The 15,557-nt window shown below is 39.2% G+C and overlaps 1 protein-coding gene across 3 annotated transcripts in view; it reads right to left on the bottom strand.

Annotated features, from left to right (window-relative positions):
• PARN (poly(A)-specific ribonuclease) overlaps positions 1–15,557 on the bottom strand; it is a 158,316-nt gene that overhangs the window by 78,259 nt on the left and 64,500 nt on the right. For 2 of the 3 annotated variants that reach the window (XM_039491473.1, XM_039491474.1), the window contains exon 21: positions 10,074–10,148. In XM_039491473.1, coding sequence (XP_039347407.1) covers positions 10,074–10,148 — 75 coding nt within the window. Of the gene's footprint in view, positions 1–4,701; positions 4,865–10,073; positions 10,149–15,557 lie in introns of those variants that run through there. The other variant, XM_039491475.1, reaches the window with a different exon arrangement.

Here is a 15,557-nt window from a genome sequence, read left to right as displayed (position 1 = left end):
TCTGGAAATAACTGACACTTTATAGTAGGGTCACAAAATGAGTAAACACCTATAAGTCTCTTCACATTTCTATGTGCATCACTAAATAGGAAGCATGTATGTCTGAAAAGACATTAAAAAACATTAAAGAATGCTGACACTGAGATATCTAACACATGAGCCAAATCAGGCCATCTTACAAATACAGAAATATATTTTTCCATGCTATATCATTTAATTCAATTCCCAATTGTCAAGAGGAATTTATCCCCAATCTTCTATATATTCAGAGTTCCTGCTGCATATGTACTCTAATGCAAGATCTGAACCAATCAGACAGCTCTTCCGACTTAAGTGTCAACCTCAACCAGTGGCAGTGAGGTGTTGAATTGCACAGTGTATTCTGGTTGGTGACTTTCCAAGGTTTTTCTTCTCTTGAGCACAGAAGATTTAGAAGCATTTTTGGATACACTCAGGTTAAGGAATAGGACTACAGTAACTCCTCACTTAACGTTGTCCCAGTTAATGTTGTTTCATTGCTGATCTATTAGGGAACAAGCTCGTTAAAAGTTGTGCAATGCTCCCTTATAACATTGTTTGGCAGCTGCCTGCTTTGTCCACCGTTTGCAGGATTCTCTGGAAGAGCAGCCCCAACTTGTGGGGATTAGAACCAGGGGGGCCAACAGCCCTCCCCCCGTTAGCTCCCCTAAATTCCTTGTAATGTATGTGGCTCAGCAGTTGCCCAACACCAGTTCAGGTGTCCCTCCCTCCACTGCTGTGCTGCTCCTGCCCTGTCCTCTGCCTTGGAGCTGCTTCCTGCTCGCTGGGGGAGGAAGGGTACTGATAGCCAGAAGTTCCCCTGCTCCTGCCCCCCCCACTCTGTACCCCTTCTCAGGGCCAGTGCAACCCATTAGGCAACCTAGGCAGTTGCCTAGGGCTTTAACATTTGGGGGGGTGGCAACCGCGGCAGTCGTCAGTGGTATTTCAGGGGCGGGACCTTCCGTCACCTCTGTCGAGGGAGGCATTTCAGGGGCGGAAACTTCTGCCGCCTAGGGTGGCAAAAAAGCTGGTGGCGCTCCTGCCTCTTCTCCACAAACGTTAAGTGAGGAGTTACTGTACATGTTTATTTCTATATTGTTAACTATTTAAAAAATGAAGCTCACTAAATCACCAGAACAACAAGAGACCTTTATTAGCAAGTAACTCAAGAACAAAGGAATTAAAATGAGCCTTATTTGAAATGGAAATAGATACAGAAAAAGGATAGAATCCTTCTGAACATTCTGCAGGCACTGCTTGCTCTCTTTTCATCTCCTCCACATGGTATCCTTTCACTTGGTTCCAGTGAGCATAACTAAAAAAGGCATGCAAATGGAACCCACAGGCTTTATACTGCAGCATTTGACTTTCTGGCACAAAGAAAGGGAGAGAAGCAGTGGGGAGAAACAAGGATTTTTATTTGAATACTCAGTCTCTGCAAATATGCAGGGCCTGGCAACTCAGCTATAAGAGACTAGAAATATCCAAAAGTAGAATGTGGCAACTATGAGATATGCACAGTAGCAGTTTCTGAAACTATGTAAGACGTTTTAATTTAGGGCAAGCAGTCTTGCAAGGTGCCCCACTCATTCACTGAGACCTGAGCCAATCAGTGCTCAGGGGCAAGATAATAAACATAGGAGATAAAGACAGCCATGTGGCCTTAGCAGCTGACAGACACAGGACCAAGAGTGGTATTTGCTGTGAGGGCTGGGTACCAATTCCTGTAACACTCTGGACACAGGTGAATGCTATTTCAGCTTACTTATTAGGGAAGCCCTCCATTAGGATAACGTTTGATCCACTGCAGTGCTCTATAATAGACAAAGGAAGAGCTGGAAGGGGAGCATTTTTATCCCTTGAGGCTACATAGTCTGTGGAAGTTACATTTAGCTGTTAGCCAACTGCTTTTAACTGGGATTTTGTTCCAGTTAAAGATAAGAGGGAAGATCTTAGCGAGTTGAAAGACTGTACTCTGAGTAGTTATCAACTGTTCTCTGTCAAACTGGGAGGGTGTATCTACTAGGATTCTGCAGGGGTCAGTTCTGGGTCTGGAACTAGTCAATATTTTCTTAAATGACTTGGATAATGGAGTGCAGAGCACGCTTATAAAATCTCTGACAATACCATGCTGGTAGGGGTAGCAAGCACTTTGGAGAGCAGAATTAGAATTTAAAATTATGTCGATAAATTGCAAAACTGATCTGAAATCAACAACATGAAATTCGTACTACACACACTTAGGAAGGAAAAATCAAATGTGCAAATACAAAATGGAAAATAACTGGCTTGGTAGGATCTGAAAAAGAGCTGGGGTTATAGTGGATCACAAACTGAATTTGAGTCAACAATGTGATGCAGTTGCAAAAAAGGCTAATATTCAGAGCTGTATTAACAAGAATGTTGTATGTAACAGTGGGAGATAATTGTCCCATGCTACTTGGTTGGCACTTGTGAGGCCTGAGCTGGAATACTGCATCCAATTCTAGATGCCACGCTTTAGGAAAGGTGGTGTGTACAAATTGGAGACACTCCAGATGAGAGCAGCTAAAAAGACAAAAATGTTTATAAAATCTGACCTATGAAGAAAGGGTAGTTAAACTGTGGAAAAAGCTTCCAAGAGTTTATGGAGGTTTTTAAGAACAAAGTTGGACAAACACCTCTCAGGAATGGTCTAGATTTACTTGGTCCTGCCTCTGTACAGAAGGCTGGATTTGAGGACCTCTCAAGGTGCCTTCCAGCCCTACATTTCTATAACACTATGATATTCTTAACTAGCTTAACTCATTTTACAGGGATAAGATACAGCACTCCAGAGTGATAGCCTTATAGAAATCTAAGGAAAAACTATTTTTATATGCTGATCTTTGCCAGTTTGAATACAGGCTACAGATGTGGTTCATCAGCAACTGAGTCCAGTCAACTATTAACCCAAAGACTGGAATGCTGCTAGCTGTAAGGATCCTCAGAGTTGCTTGCTAAGACGACTCTGAAGTGTTTGGAGAAGAACAGAGATGCTGCCATTCTTCTCAAGCTCTGAAGAATCCAGGTGACACACTACATATGACCACACTACAGTAAGGGAGAAGTCATCTCTAAGAAAATCAGAGGGGAATGTGTGTACTAAAGTACAGAACTGTAGGTGTTATATTGAAACTTTGCATTTACATGTATGTAACATTAAGAGAAATTTGTATAAGGACTGATAACTTACAAATATTCCAAAAAAAAAAAAAAATCTGTGTGTATTAAAGTTTGTTTATTATAGGAACTGTTATTTAGAGTTGCATTCAGAGTTTACATACAGAAGCCCCGAGGTTTAATTGTATAATGCTTTCTGGAAAATTCTAAAAAGACAGAATTCTGGCCTGTGCTTCAGCAAAGAGTTAAGCTGAGGTGCAGGAAAAAGGGAATGCAAGAGTTAAACATAATACCACCTCAGCACCCTCCTCTCTGTTCTCCCTCCTGCCTATATCTATTTATCATCTACCGACCTACCTACCTACCGGCAGCCAAACACACTAGTTCTATCTTGGTATTTTAACAGCAACCAGTTTTCCCCAGACTTTTCCCAAAGAGCCAAATTAAAACACCTTCCAGTGCGTATCCTCCTTGTGAAGTTATTTTACTAATGCTAGGGACATTTAGTTTCCAAATTCACTGACTATTTTGATGGGGGTTGAAACAAAGCAAAACAAAAAAACCCTTTAGTTTTCAGGTTAGAAGACAAAATTCTTTAAAAATTCCAAAACCAGACAAGAATCCATAGAAACAAGGCTTAACACTTATGTAGTCAATGAAGATCTGAGAAATGGTATAACTCAGATGTTGGCAGTAGACAAACTTGGCACGCATTATTTATTATATGCTCTAGAACACTGTGTACTAGCCAGAATGTTGGAGAAGTTAGTGTTATGATTTACACAGTGGAGCCTCCAACAGTGTTTCATGAACAGTTTATTCTTAGTTATTTAAAATGTACTCCATACAAAACTGATGAACAATAAGATGGACTTATTAGCATGCAGGACTCTTTTCTTTAATAGATGTTTTCCCTCAAAATATGGATGTTCAAGACTTACAGCTAGTTCATTTTTGCTTGGGGAGTTTTGTTAAATAAACTTCAATGCCATATTTGAACTCCATCACTAATTACACAGCATGTTATTGGAATTATTAGATGCCTCAGTAGTGAAGAAAGTGCCAGGTCATAAGGAACACACTTTTCCATAATTTGAAATACCTATACTTTTATTCTGGTTATTTTAGATTAAGACGATTATATGCCTCATTTTGGATGATTTAGAGGTATCAGATACTAAAAGTGAACACTGTAAATTGAGAGGTCTGCAAGTGAACTAAGTGAAACCAATAGGCTTTTCAACAAAGCTCAAATACGTAGTTTCATTTAAAAATATAAATTAGTTTTAAATGTCAGACAACCATAAAAAGCTACCCCATGCACGACACAAAAAAATCTAACCTGCATACAAGTAGCACAGCATTTTCTACAAACACGAAAAATAGTTTGAGCCAAAGGTCCAAATACTAAATCAAATTCTTCAGATTTTATAAGACAAAGGTGTTTATCAGTTATAATCAATTACTACTTTTTAAGCTCATGTTATACTTATATCACTATAGAAAATACTTTAACATAAGGATGTTAAAGGGTCCTTTAAAATTAAATTGCTTGCTATTCATAGCCCCTTGTAAACAGGAAACCAAAATCTGCCCCCTTATCAAGATGTTTCTCTTCCATCATGTGCACGCTGACTGGCACCACTCATGGAGTCTGAGTTGCTAGCGTTGAATTAAATCTTTTGCTATCAGATAAATTACACGACTGAAAAAAAACAGATCAGACAAGACATGTCAAATTTCACATCTACCCACAAGTCACAAACTGAGCTCTTCGCAACTGTTTAACTACCAATAAAGAACAAAAATTAATTTTTGCTATAGGCACATAAGCAGAATGACCTCACCTCACATAAGAGGTGGGGGCCATTGTTTGACTTGTAGGAAAAGGTGTGTGACCACTTTAAAGGCTAGATAGCCAGAGAGTGACTTGATGCAGCAGCTTCAGACTAGGTCAGCGTGGGGACACTGCGCCATCCCTCCTCCCAGTCACTGGAAGAAAGGGGACTATTTAGGTCCATGCCAGAGCAGGAAAAGCCCATGCGGGTAGTTTAATACCAGACTTTGTCATAACCTACTGTGGGCATTATGCTAATCGCTCCTTTCACAGGGGGCTGAAGGAATTTTTTCCCTCACCACAGACTGACCAAGGTGAGGTGGGGGCTTATTCATCTTCCCCACAGCAAGTTGGGGCATAGTTTGGGAAGACATGAAACAGGGGTTAGGCTATGATATCAACTCATTACATAGGTGTGGGGCAGATGTCCAGCACAGGGAAGGGATATGGTAATCAGATAAAATGGGTTGGTAAAGGATTTAAAGGAGCAGAAACAAAAAGGGACTTGAGGCTCTTATGACTGGTATGGCAGAAAGCCAATTCCCCTCCTTGGTATTGTTTTGAACAACGCTTGCGAGAGAAGTAAATCCTTCATACAGGCCTCTCCAAATCTAAGTTAAAGTGCACCAGGAAAAACATTTAGTGTACTCAAGCAAGGCCAACACAGACCAGTTCATAAATGATGATCTAAGTTTGTCTAAACAGTGCGCTTTAGACATCCCATCCCTGCAGCATGCATTGCTGCACTACACAGACAAGCCCTTACATCATCTTCCATCATGATTATGTTGCAAACTCCTCTTTCCATCCACTCCAACACACGCAGTTCCCCTTCAGCCACTAATATCTTTCTCTCTCAGTCTGATTATGTCTATACCTGTACAGGATGTCTGTTTAGGAGCTGAAAACGGGTCTCAAAATATGGTTCAGCGCATACCTTGTATACAAGAATAATCTATTGGGTGCTACCTATAAATTTCACAATTTTGCCTGGTTATGTTTTTATGAAGATATTCATTTTCTATTATGCCAATTAAACTTTACGGTATTTGAAAGCAATGGTAGAGATTGCTTGGAGGACAAGAACTACTGATATCCTGAGAAAAGAAATTGATCTGTGATATATTTCTGTAACTTTTTATAGAAAAAATAAGCTACTGAAGGTAAAGTTACACAAGTTAGAAAGTTTTCATTGTGTTACAGTGATTGCTATCTAATTCTCATGTGGTCACACTATAGTGCCAAGTAACTCAGCCTTCAATTTACACACTTTGAAATTTAAAAATCAAAAACTGTCTACAGAGTATAGGCCAGTTACGAATTTAATTTGCAATGTCCACATTTTATCTCAAACCTTTGCATTTTGCTGCAGAACATACTTAAAGTTAATATATATACACAAGCAGTGTTTTTGTAGCCATGTTGGTCCCAGGATATTAGAGACACAAGTTGGGTGAGGAAATACCTTTTATTGGACCAACCTGAGTTGGTGACAGAGATAAGCTTTCGAGTTTACACAGAGCTCTTCATGATCTGAAGAGAGCTGTGTAAGCTCGAAAGCTTGTGTCTGTCAACAACACAAGTTGGTCCAATAAAAAATACTATCTCACCCAACTTGCTTCTCTAACACACAACTGGTGTAACAATAAACCATACTTTGTTCCCCCAGCTATATCTGAGTATCTTGACTTAATGGCACCTACTGGCAGCATCTAGCATTAAGAGACTGGAATTTTTATAAGAATACCTGTAGTTTATAAAGCCACTATCAAATCTAGCAGAAAGGAGTTTTCATCGGTGCATTTTGTATGTGACAGATACACAAGTCATTAACTTTAAGTGCAGGTGTATTACTGCTCTTTGTAATTGTAAGCTTATTACAAATAATCTACACTCTTTGGGGTTATGCTGTACAGCTTTTAAAAGCAAATGAGAGTACACAAATTAGTTTTCAAACTATTGTGCAGAATTTGCAGGCACACAATTAGTTGGGGAGCCTCTCTCTGATGTCCAAGTTTGAAATACTCAAAGAATGCATGTAATTAAAGATATGTAAGTAATTCAATTGAAGACACTGCTGAGGGATTGACAGCAATGAAGGCAGCCTATTGGCCTTATGGGGGGGGGGCCCCCATTTGACAATTCCTGTCACAGGCACCAAATTGGTCGTCACATGCATTACAGAGCTCTGCAAAGAGGAAGTAATCCGCTTCCTGCTTCTCCTGAATCATGTTAAGTCTCTCCTCCCTTTCCTACTGTGTGTTCTGTTGGTTGTTTCACTAATATGATTTACAAGTAACAGAGAATGGCTCATATTAATATTTTAGGAGGATCCATGTGGACCTCACTGGGCTAAATTCTGGGGCAGGGTTGGGTGTTGGTATGGTTCTTGGACATTACATAGAATCACAGAAACGTAGGGCTAGAGGGGATCTTAAGAGGTAATCTAGCCTATGGCCCTGAACTGAGGCAGGACTAAGTATACCTAGACCATCCCTGATGGGTCTTTGTCCAACCTGTTCTTTAAAATCTCCAATGATGGGGATTCCACAACCTCCCTTCGTAACATAATCCAGCATTTAACTAACCTTATAGTTAAGTTTTTCCCCCAATATCAAACCTAAACTTCCCCAGCTGCAGATTAAGCCCATTACTTCTTATCCTACCTTCAACAGACAGAACAACAGATCACAATCCTGTTTACAAAAGCCATTAACATATTTGAAGGCTTATCAGGTCCCAGCACTGTCTTCTTTTCTCAAGACTGAACATACCCAGTTTAACCTTTCCTCATAAAAGGTTTAGAAAAACCTGACCTATCACTGATGACTCGTATTCAATTTGTGATCCACTATAACCCACAGGTCCTTTTCAGTAGTACTACCACCTACCAGTTATTCCCCATTTTATAGTTGTCCATCTGATTTTTCCTTCCTAAGTGCAGTACTTATGTATATGCAGTCAATTTTTTACATCTACTCAAGAATGAGCCACTTATTTAGCCACTTTATTTTCTGAAAATGTTTTTGTTTTTTTTAAACCTTTGTAAGTTAACAGTGCTCTCGTTCCACTTCCCATAGTGAGCAGTAATTTCCTTATTGGACCTTGTGTGAGGTCAGTGTTTTAAAGAAGGTCGTTAACTACTTAACAGTATGAAATTGGAATGAGGATTAAGTAAGGTTACAATGTTTAAACATTAATATAAAGTATTCTGTCCAATAGGATTAGGAGTCTGTTTTCTATTTTCTGTGTCAGAATCAATAACTGCTCAGAGAAAAATGCATTCAACATCTCCAAACAGTAGAGTTTTGTGACCAAGGACACCTCCCCTCATCTCTTTCACTAGACCTCATGGATTTACTCCACAGGTGAGTTGGTGAGTTCTCTGGATGATGGTCAAAAGGGAAAACAACCCCTGATATTAGGCTATGACTGTCACATAGCATTTCAGAACAGTGCTACAAATTGCATAACACACAATGTTCTGTTTGTAATATCTCAATCAACTACCATAATACAATTATACTATTAGAGAAAGTTAGTTTTAATACTTGAATTTGATTTAAAGTGAATGAAGTTTGCCATCTGAAGTATTTAGGCGTATTTCTACCTATTCAGCTGTACACAGCCTTTGTGTTCTTGCTTTAAGATCATTTGATGTTTTCTTGAACAAGCTACTGATGAGAAAAAGCCTTTGCAAAACTTAGTTTTGGTAATAAGCCAATCAACTCTTTGGCACCAAGAAAAGTCAGCAATAATGAGCAGCTTGGCAAAGCTCACTAAGTATTTAGTACGATAAGGAAGAGCTAAGCAAACTTAAGATGCCCATGCTAGAAAGTGGACTTTACACAAGCACTCAAGTAGAGATGGAACATAGATAGAATCACGTTTTAAGCATGTGAATGTTCAAACACTGGCAGCCCAAATTAAAAAAAAAAACTAAATTTTCATCTTTCCTAAAATGTTTTAGTCCTCTTCTACAATAAAGACAGAAGGGTACTCTGTACTGCTCATGCCTTTGGTAGATCATGAAACAAATCTAAGACGATATGTCACACCTTAAGGTAGTTGGGGACACAGACATCTAGTGAAAACCCTCACAATTTTGCTCTACAGAGACTACCATTTGGTAGGCTTAGTGAGGAAGGGGAGAGAAAGAGGAGAAGAAAAGAAACTGAGCCAGGGAATTGGGTTTGTTTAGTCTGGAAAAGACGACAAGGGACATGACAGCAATTTTTGAAGTATGTAAAAGGTTGTTACAAGGAGGAGGAAGAAAAATTATTCTTCTTAACCTCTGAGGATAGGATAAGACACAATGGGCTTAAATTGCAGCAAGGGAGGTTTAGGTTGGACATTAGGAAAAACTTCCCAACTGTTAGGATGGTTACGCACTGGAATAAATTGTCTAGGGAGGCTGTGGAATCTCCATCATTGGAGATTTTTAAGAACAGGTTAAACACACACCTGTCAGGAATCGTCTAGATACTTAGTCCTGCCACAAGTGCAGGGGACTGGACTAGATGACCTCTCGAGGTCCCTTCCAGTTCTATGATATGCAGATAGCAATGTGGATAGGGAAAACATGGAGTTTCAGTAAGTTTTACTACAAGAACTACTCAACTTGTTGCAGTGAAGCCTATAAACCCAACACATGCACTGGGGCTACAACAGCCTGGTGATTCTCTGCATAATACTGCTTGACTTCACAGTGCTTTGCCCCTTGGAACCTACCCATTCTGCTGGCTTCTTTTATGATACTCAGGAAGCAAAGTGGGCAGGAGAACAAATGAGTTCTGAATATCGGTCTACCTCAACTGGCTCTAATAGCTCAACAAAATTCCCATACCTGTTTGTATTGCTGTTATTTCAGTGATACTCATACATAAATATAAATGGTTGATACAAAGTGACAGCAGTTTATTAAGAGAAACAGTGGCAAATGAAATTCCTACTATTTTCCATCTAGAAGGAAATTATGGACTGAGGAATTTTAGAAGAGACAGTAGCAACCCTTTCAACGTCTGTTTATTGTGCCAACAGGCAAACCTTACAATGAGGTGATTCCAATAACACTTACCTATTTGTACTTGTTCTGGCTGGCTAAGTGACACAAATGCTGATGTATCATCAATCCAAGATACCAGAATGTTACCTAAAAATGCAGATAAAACAAGAATCATCACAACAGTTATGACATTTCCCACAATCTAACAGGCTCACTCCATGTACTGATGTGCCATGGGATGGATAAAATCACTTGCCTTCTAGTAACTAGAGTTTGAGATGGTTATGTCCTCTTGGATCTTACTGTAATACGTACACCTCACATACATGAGCCCAGAATCTTTTAAACCATGAGTGGACATGAAGCACTGAGCATCCTCAACCTCCACTCATTTCCTTCAGCAATATAGGCATCCAGGTAGAAGACTCAGTTACAAGTGGGGAAGGAAGGTGAGTCATAGTATCCATGTGGACAAAAGCATCTCTAAACCACTCCACTTACTGTAAGTTAGGTAACCTCTGCAAGCATTTGTCCACCTGCATACCACTACTAGTGACTGACCAGCAGTTAACTCAAGGAGCTGAGTGATAAGACTCCTATCTAAAAAACAACTAAGACAGACCTGCTTAATCTGATCTAGAAGCTCCTACAATGGAGTAATGATTGGTAAATACATGAGCAAAACTGTAAGTAATTGCTCTACTTCTCAGAAATAGAGATTCCTCTAAACTGAGCCATAAGAGTACCTGCACTAGCTTGAAAAGGGAGGATTACTTTGCTCAATATGTAAGAAACTTAAATACACTCTGAAACCTACTTTGAGAGTGTCTAGGTGGCATCCATTCCTTGGATTTATTAGCAAAAGCTACCACAACCCTGCAAGAGTTTCAGAATGACTGTTTTAAATAATGTTATTAGAGCCTTGTCCTCTTATTTGTGTGTATAAAACTTAGTGTCTGTGGGAGAGTCAAGCAGCTTGGGAAAAATACTGGCAGCTGTATAAACTAACTTAAAAGATAATCTGAATTTTTTTAGTAAAAGCTACAGGTACAGCCTAATTATAACTCTGTCCTTATGGAATACAGCATATAGGGCAGGGGGCCATCACCAAGCCTGTTTTTCATTCATTGTGAGCTAAAGTGATAGCCACTAAAAATGTTGCTTACAGTGAGATGATATAGCAAATATGATGAAAGATTCAAAAGAAGAGTCCATTAAAAACAGCAGCAGCACCACATTAAAATCCCAGGTGAAATAAAGAGCTATTGGGTTGATTTAATAAAGAACGCACCATTCTCACAAAATAAACTGTTTCATGATATAAGGGGGAATATCTTCCACCCCTCTGTTTATATAATGCATCGCCATCATGTTCTCTCTGTTGGGATCTTGGTAGTGCTGTCCCAAAGGAGGGATAAGAAAGCCTTGCAGACTAGACAAACAGCTCTGAGTAGAAATACATTTGTGTAATTGACTTTGTCCAAAACCATAGACCTGAACCTGAAGGTTGTTTAAGGCCGTTTCTACCCTAGAAAATTTTTTACTGGCATAGCTATACCAGCAAACCCTCCTACTGTAGACACAGTTTATACTATCATAAGAGTGCTTCTGCCAGCCTAGCTCAATTTACTACTACAAATCCAATTCCAAAGTAGGTCTTGAGGCATGCGACTAGAAACAGCAAAATATAGCATGCCCAGTCAGACAAAGTTTGTCTCAATTAAATCTCAGCCACAAATTAAAGATGATCTCAGATCATTACTGATATAAACTCTCATCCCAAGTATAAGTTAGTTTAATAATTTTCGCTTTCCATCCTATTCAGATAGGTTACAGAATGCTTTTTGAAGCTTAATCAGATAATAAAGTGATGCTCTTTTTTGCTATGATTAAACATCCTGAGCTTTTTATTCTTCAGTTTGCAAGTTAAGTACTGTACCTCTGAGTGGGCCAGGTGTTCAGGATGTAAATTACAATAAATCTGAAGACCCCAAGAAACATAATTGATTCAATATGGTTTCTGACAGCCCCAAACTGAATAACTGTTTCTAGTTCAGAACTTTCGTAACAGAACACTCAATCATCCTGTAAATGAAGTTTATCACTTAAGTACAAGTTCTCTGAAATTATGTTTATACTACACTGCATTTGAAGAGGTTCAGTCTTCTCCATTATTCTAACAGTCTACAATGTTTTAGGAATGTGGATTCCTGCCCTCCTGTGGGGAAGAGATTCAGTACAGTGGGGGAGAATACTACTACTATAGCCTTTGCAGGTGGCATAACTGTTCTTTGAGTATAAGAATTCAGAGTCAGGCAAAAAAGAGTAGAGTGGTGAGTGCACAATATGCATCTGGTAATGATCTGTTAACCTCACACTAGCCAGAAGAAACCTTTTCTTGGCCATTTTAACCCTACTCCAAACGTATCTTAAAACAGTTTACTGTACTGATGTCATGCAGTGTTTTTTTTTCAGTTTGATTTAATTATGATGAATCCATATTAACTCATTTCATTGGCATCCAGTTGTATGGTCATGTCGCATATTTCAAGTCTACTTGCATTTGCCATTCTACAGCTCTACCCTTCATTACTGGATTCTGACCCAACTGGTACTCATTTTCCTTGATACTTGCTCATGTCACCATTTTTAATCCATCAGTACAAGGGATGTTAAGAGATACTAGGTTAAATATTATTTTGAGGCATGAACATAAAAACCTGCAATCCAAAGTGTGTGAACCCCAAAAGGAATTCTTATGCAATTCCTCATGCTGATCAAAGAGTTCATGCAAAAGAAGTTTGCTCATATTTAAGCTGACCTTTGATTAAGGGTATGTTAACTGACGAGAAATAGGCTCACAGAAGCAGGAGAGAATAGTAAGCTAGGTCATCCAGCAAATGTGGTAAGCATTCTCAATAAATTTTATAAATATTGTATATTTCATGAGTATGGTGAAAGGATAATAGATGTCGGAAAAATAGACACAGCTGTGCTGCAAGTACAGTATTTAGCAAAAAACACAGCTGGATGCCAACTTACATACTGCAATACCAAGCCAAATATTTGACATTCACTAGAGTACAGAACACTAGCAGGAGAGGGTTGAGCCAGGGAGAGTTCTCAGTTTTGAGACATCTAATACAGGCCAACTGTCTTCTACAATCTAAGAAGTGACATTTTAGCCTAGCCTACAAGGTCACAAGTTGTCAGATTTTTTTTCCCCCATTAAAAAAAGTTTACAGCTTAAATTTTAATAACACTTAAAAGTTATTTTATTCAAATGTCAGGAGATGAGACTTAAATCTGCCATTTCTGAGGAAAAGCTGCCATGTTAATATTTGGTCTCAATATTTTAGTTTTTAAATTTATTTTCCTTAAATTAAAATTGTGTGACAACCCAAAATATGGGAATTATCTTTTTGGACAGAACATTGCACTATAATGTCTAAATCAGTGGTCCCCAACCTTTTCACCTGGCGGGCGCCAGATGAAGGACCGGGGCAGCGATGGAGCATCCGCGGAAATGTCGCCGAATTTTAGTGGCGTTTCGGCAGCAGCGCCTCTCGATGACGTCACTTGCCGCCGCCAAGTGACGTCATCAAGAGGCGTCGCTGACGAAACGCTGCAGAAATTCAGCGGTATTTTGGTGGATGCTCCACCGCCAGCCAGGACGTGGGTGCATTTAGATGCCCCTACGGGCGTCATGGAGCCCGTGGGCACCGCGTTGGGGACCCCTGGCCTAAGTGAATTATACATTATTCAAACAATATGTATGGAAGGATATGCTAAGACTCTCCCTGTTTTCATATTAAAGATTGGCTGAGTACTATATAGGTCACCCTGAAGCTGCAAGCAACTTCTGGACACCTGCTCCCAGGACAGTGGAAACAGTTTAAGTCTTTATCTTGTGGGCAGGGGGTTAGTGCAGGTACTTGTACAGCATTTGCCGGCTAACGTAACTGAGAACAGTTAATAGAAACTATACATTTCAACTTTCTGGCTGGAAGACAGAGTGCAAAGATAGCAAGAACAGCTAGAGAGGGTGGTCAAGAAATCGGTCTTCAGTTGGGAATGGAAAGACCAGAAATGCTCAGAGCAGAAACAGAATGGAAAACTTTCACGGTGACCCATATAACCTTTCCTAAAATTTCTTTAATACATGCTGAATTCCTCCAGAGTATATGGGAGGTATTTAGTACATATTACTATACTAGAAGCATTTAAAAAAAAAAAAAGAGGCTGGGCAGTTCACCTTAAAATACCATTTTTATTTTTAAAATGCAAACTTATAAAGTTAGATTAAATATTAATTTTATGACAGACATTGAAACACTAGCATAATTAGTAAACCTTGAAGACAAATGCTCAAGCAACAGGTGTTACAACCAAGCAATGTGGAATATGAAGTCTAGGTGTGCTGGCGTACATAAGATTTTTCAATATATGTTTCAAATATTGGTTTAAAGTGACTTTAAGAAGTCAAAATCTTATCTATGTACCATCTGAATTATTAAAACTGAATTTTAAAAAATCCAGTGTTATTTGTGCATTTCACATTTTGAACATCACCAGGCTTAGACAATGAAAACAGATTAGCATCCATTTTTCCTCCCCAACTAAACGATTCTCTTGCACTAGCAAACTGCTATGTTTAGTCTGATTAAGTCCAACTCACTCATTATGGTGAATTTAAAAAAAGAGTTTGGTAATAGTTTGACAATACTTTGAGTCTAAGTTACCTATAATTAGCAAGGACTAAACAAAGGCTATGAATTCAGCATAAAACCTTGGTTAAGTACTATCACATTTGTCATCTAATGACAATGTTGAATATTTAATAGCATTTCAAGAGTTTAAAGAGGTAAAAATAATGTTTTAAGGGATTTCACAGTCCTGTGCCAAGATTTCTTTAGTTCTGACCAGCACTCGTCATGAAAGTTTTAAAAATCTCATTTAGCCAGGGTAAGAAAACTTGTTAAAAAATTGCAGCATGAAACATGTTAAAATCATGACAACAAAAACGGAAGGAGTGGTAAATAAAGAAGAGGATTGGTCACTGATACAGAGCAATCTAGACCGCTTGGTAAACTGGGCAGGAGCAAACAATACATGTTTTAATATGGCTAAATGGAAACGTGTATACTTCCAGGAACAAAGATGAGGAGGTTACTCACCTGTTCAGTAAAAAACGGTTACTCACTTTCTCGTAATTATGCACATGCACGCCAGCCAGAAGATTTTTCCCTTAGCAGCGTCCGTAGGGTCGGCCTGCATGCCCCATGGAGTGGCGCCTTCATGGCGCCCAATATAGGGCCCTGCTGACCCTCCACCCGCTCAGTTCCTTCTTGCCAGCTATTCCGACAGGGGGTAGGAGAGTGGGCATTGGAATGGACATGAACACCATATCTTAAACAACAACAGTTATGAGAAAGTGAGTAACCATTTTTTTTTTCAAGTGATTATTCATGTCCATTCCAACCAAGTGACTCACAAGCCAAAGCTCAGGAGGTGGGGTCGGAGTCATGCACTGATTGGAGCACAGCATGTCCGAAG

The sequence above is a fragment of the Mauremys reevesii genome, linkage group 10 (assembly GCF_016161935.1).
Source record: "Mauremys reevesii isolate NIE-2019 linkage group 10, ASM1616193v1, whole genome shotgun sequence".
In the NCBI taxonomy this organism is placed as follows: Eukaryota; Metazoa; Chordata; order Testudines; family Geoemydidae; genus Mauremys; species Mauremys reevesii.
The sequence above is the reverse complement of the archived record's forward strand: the minus strand, read 5'-3'. Positions and strand labels throughout refer to the sequence as shown.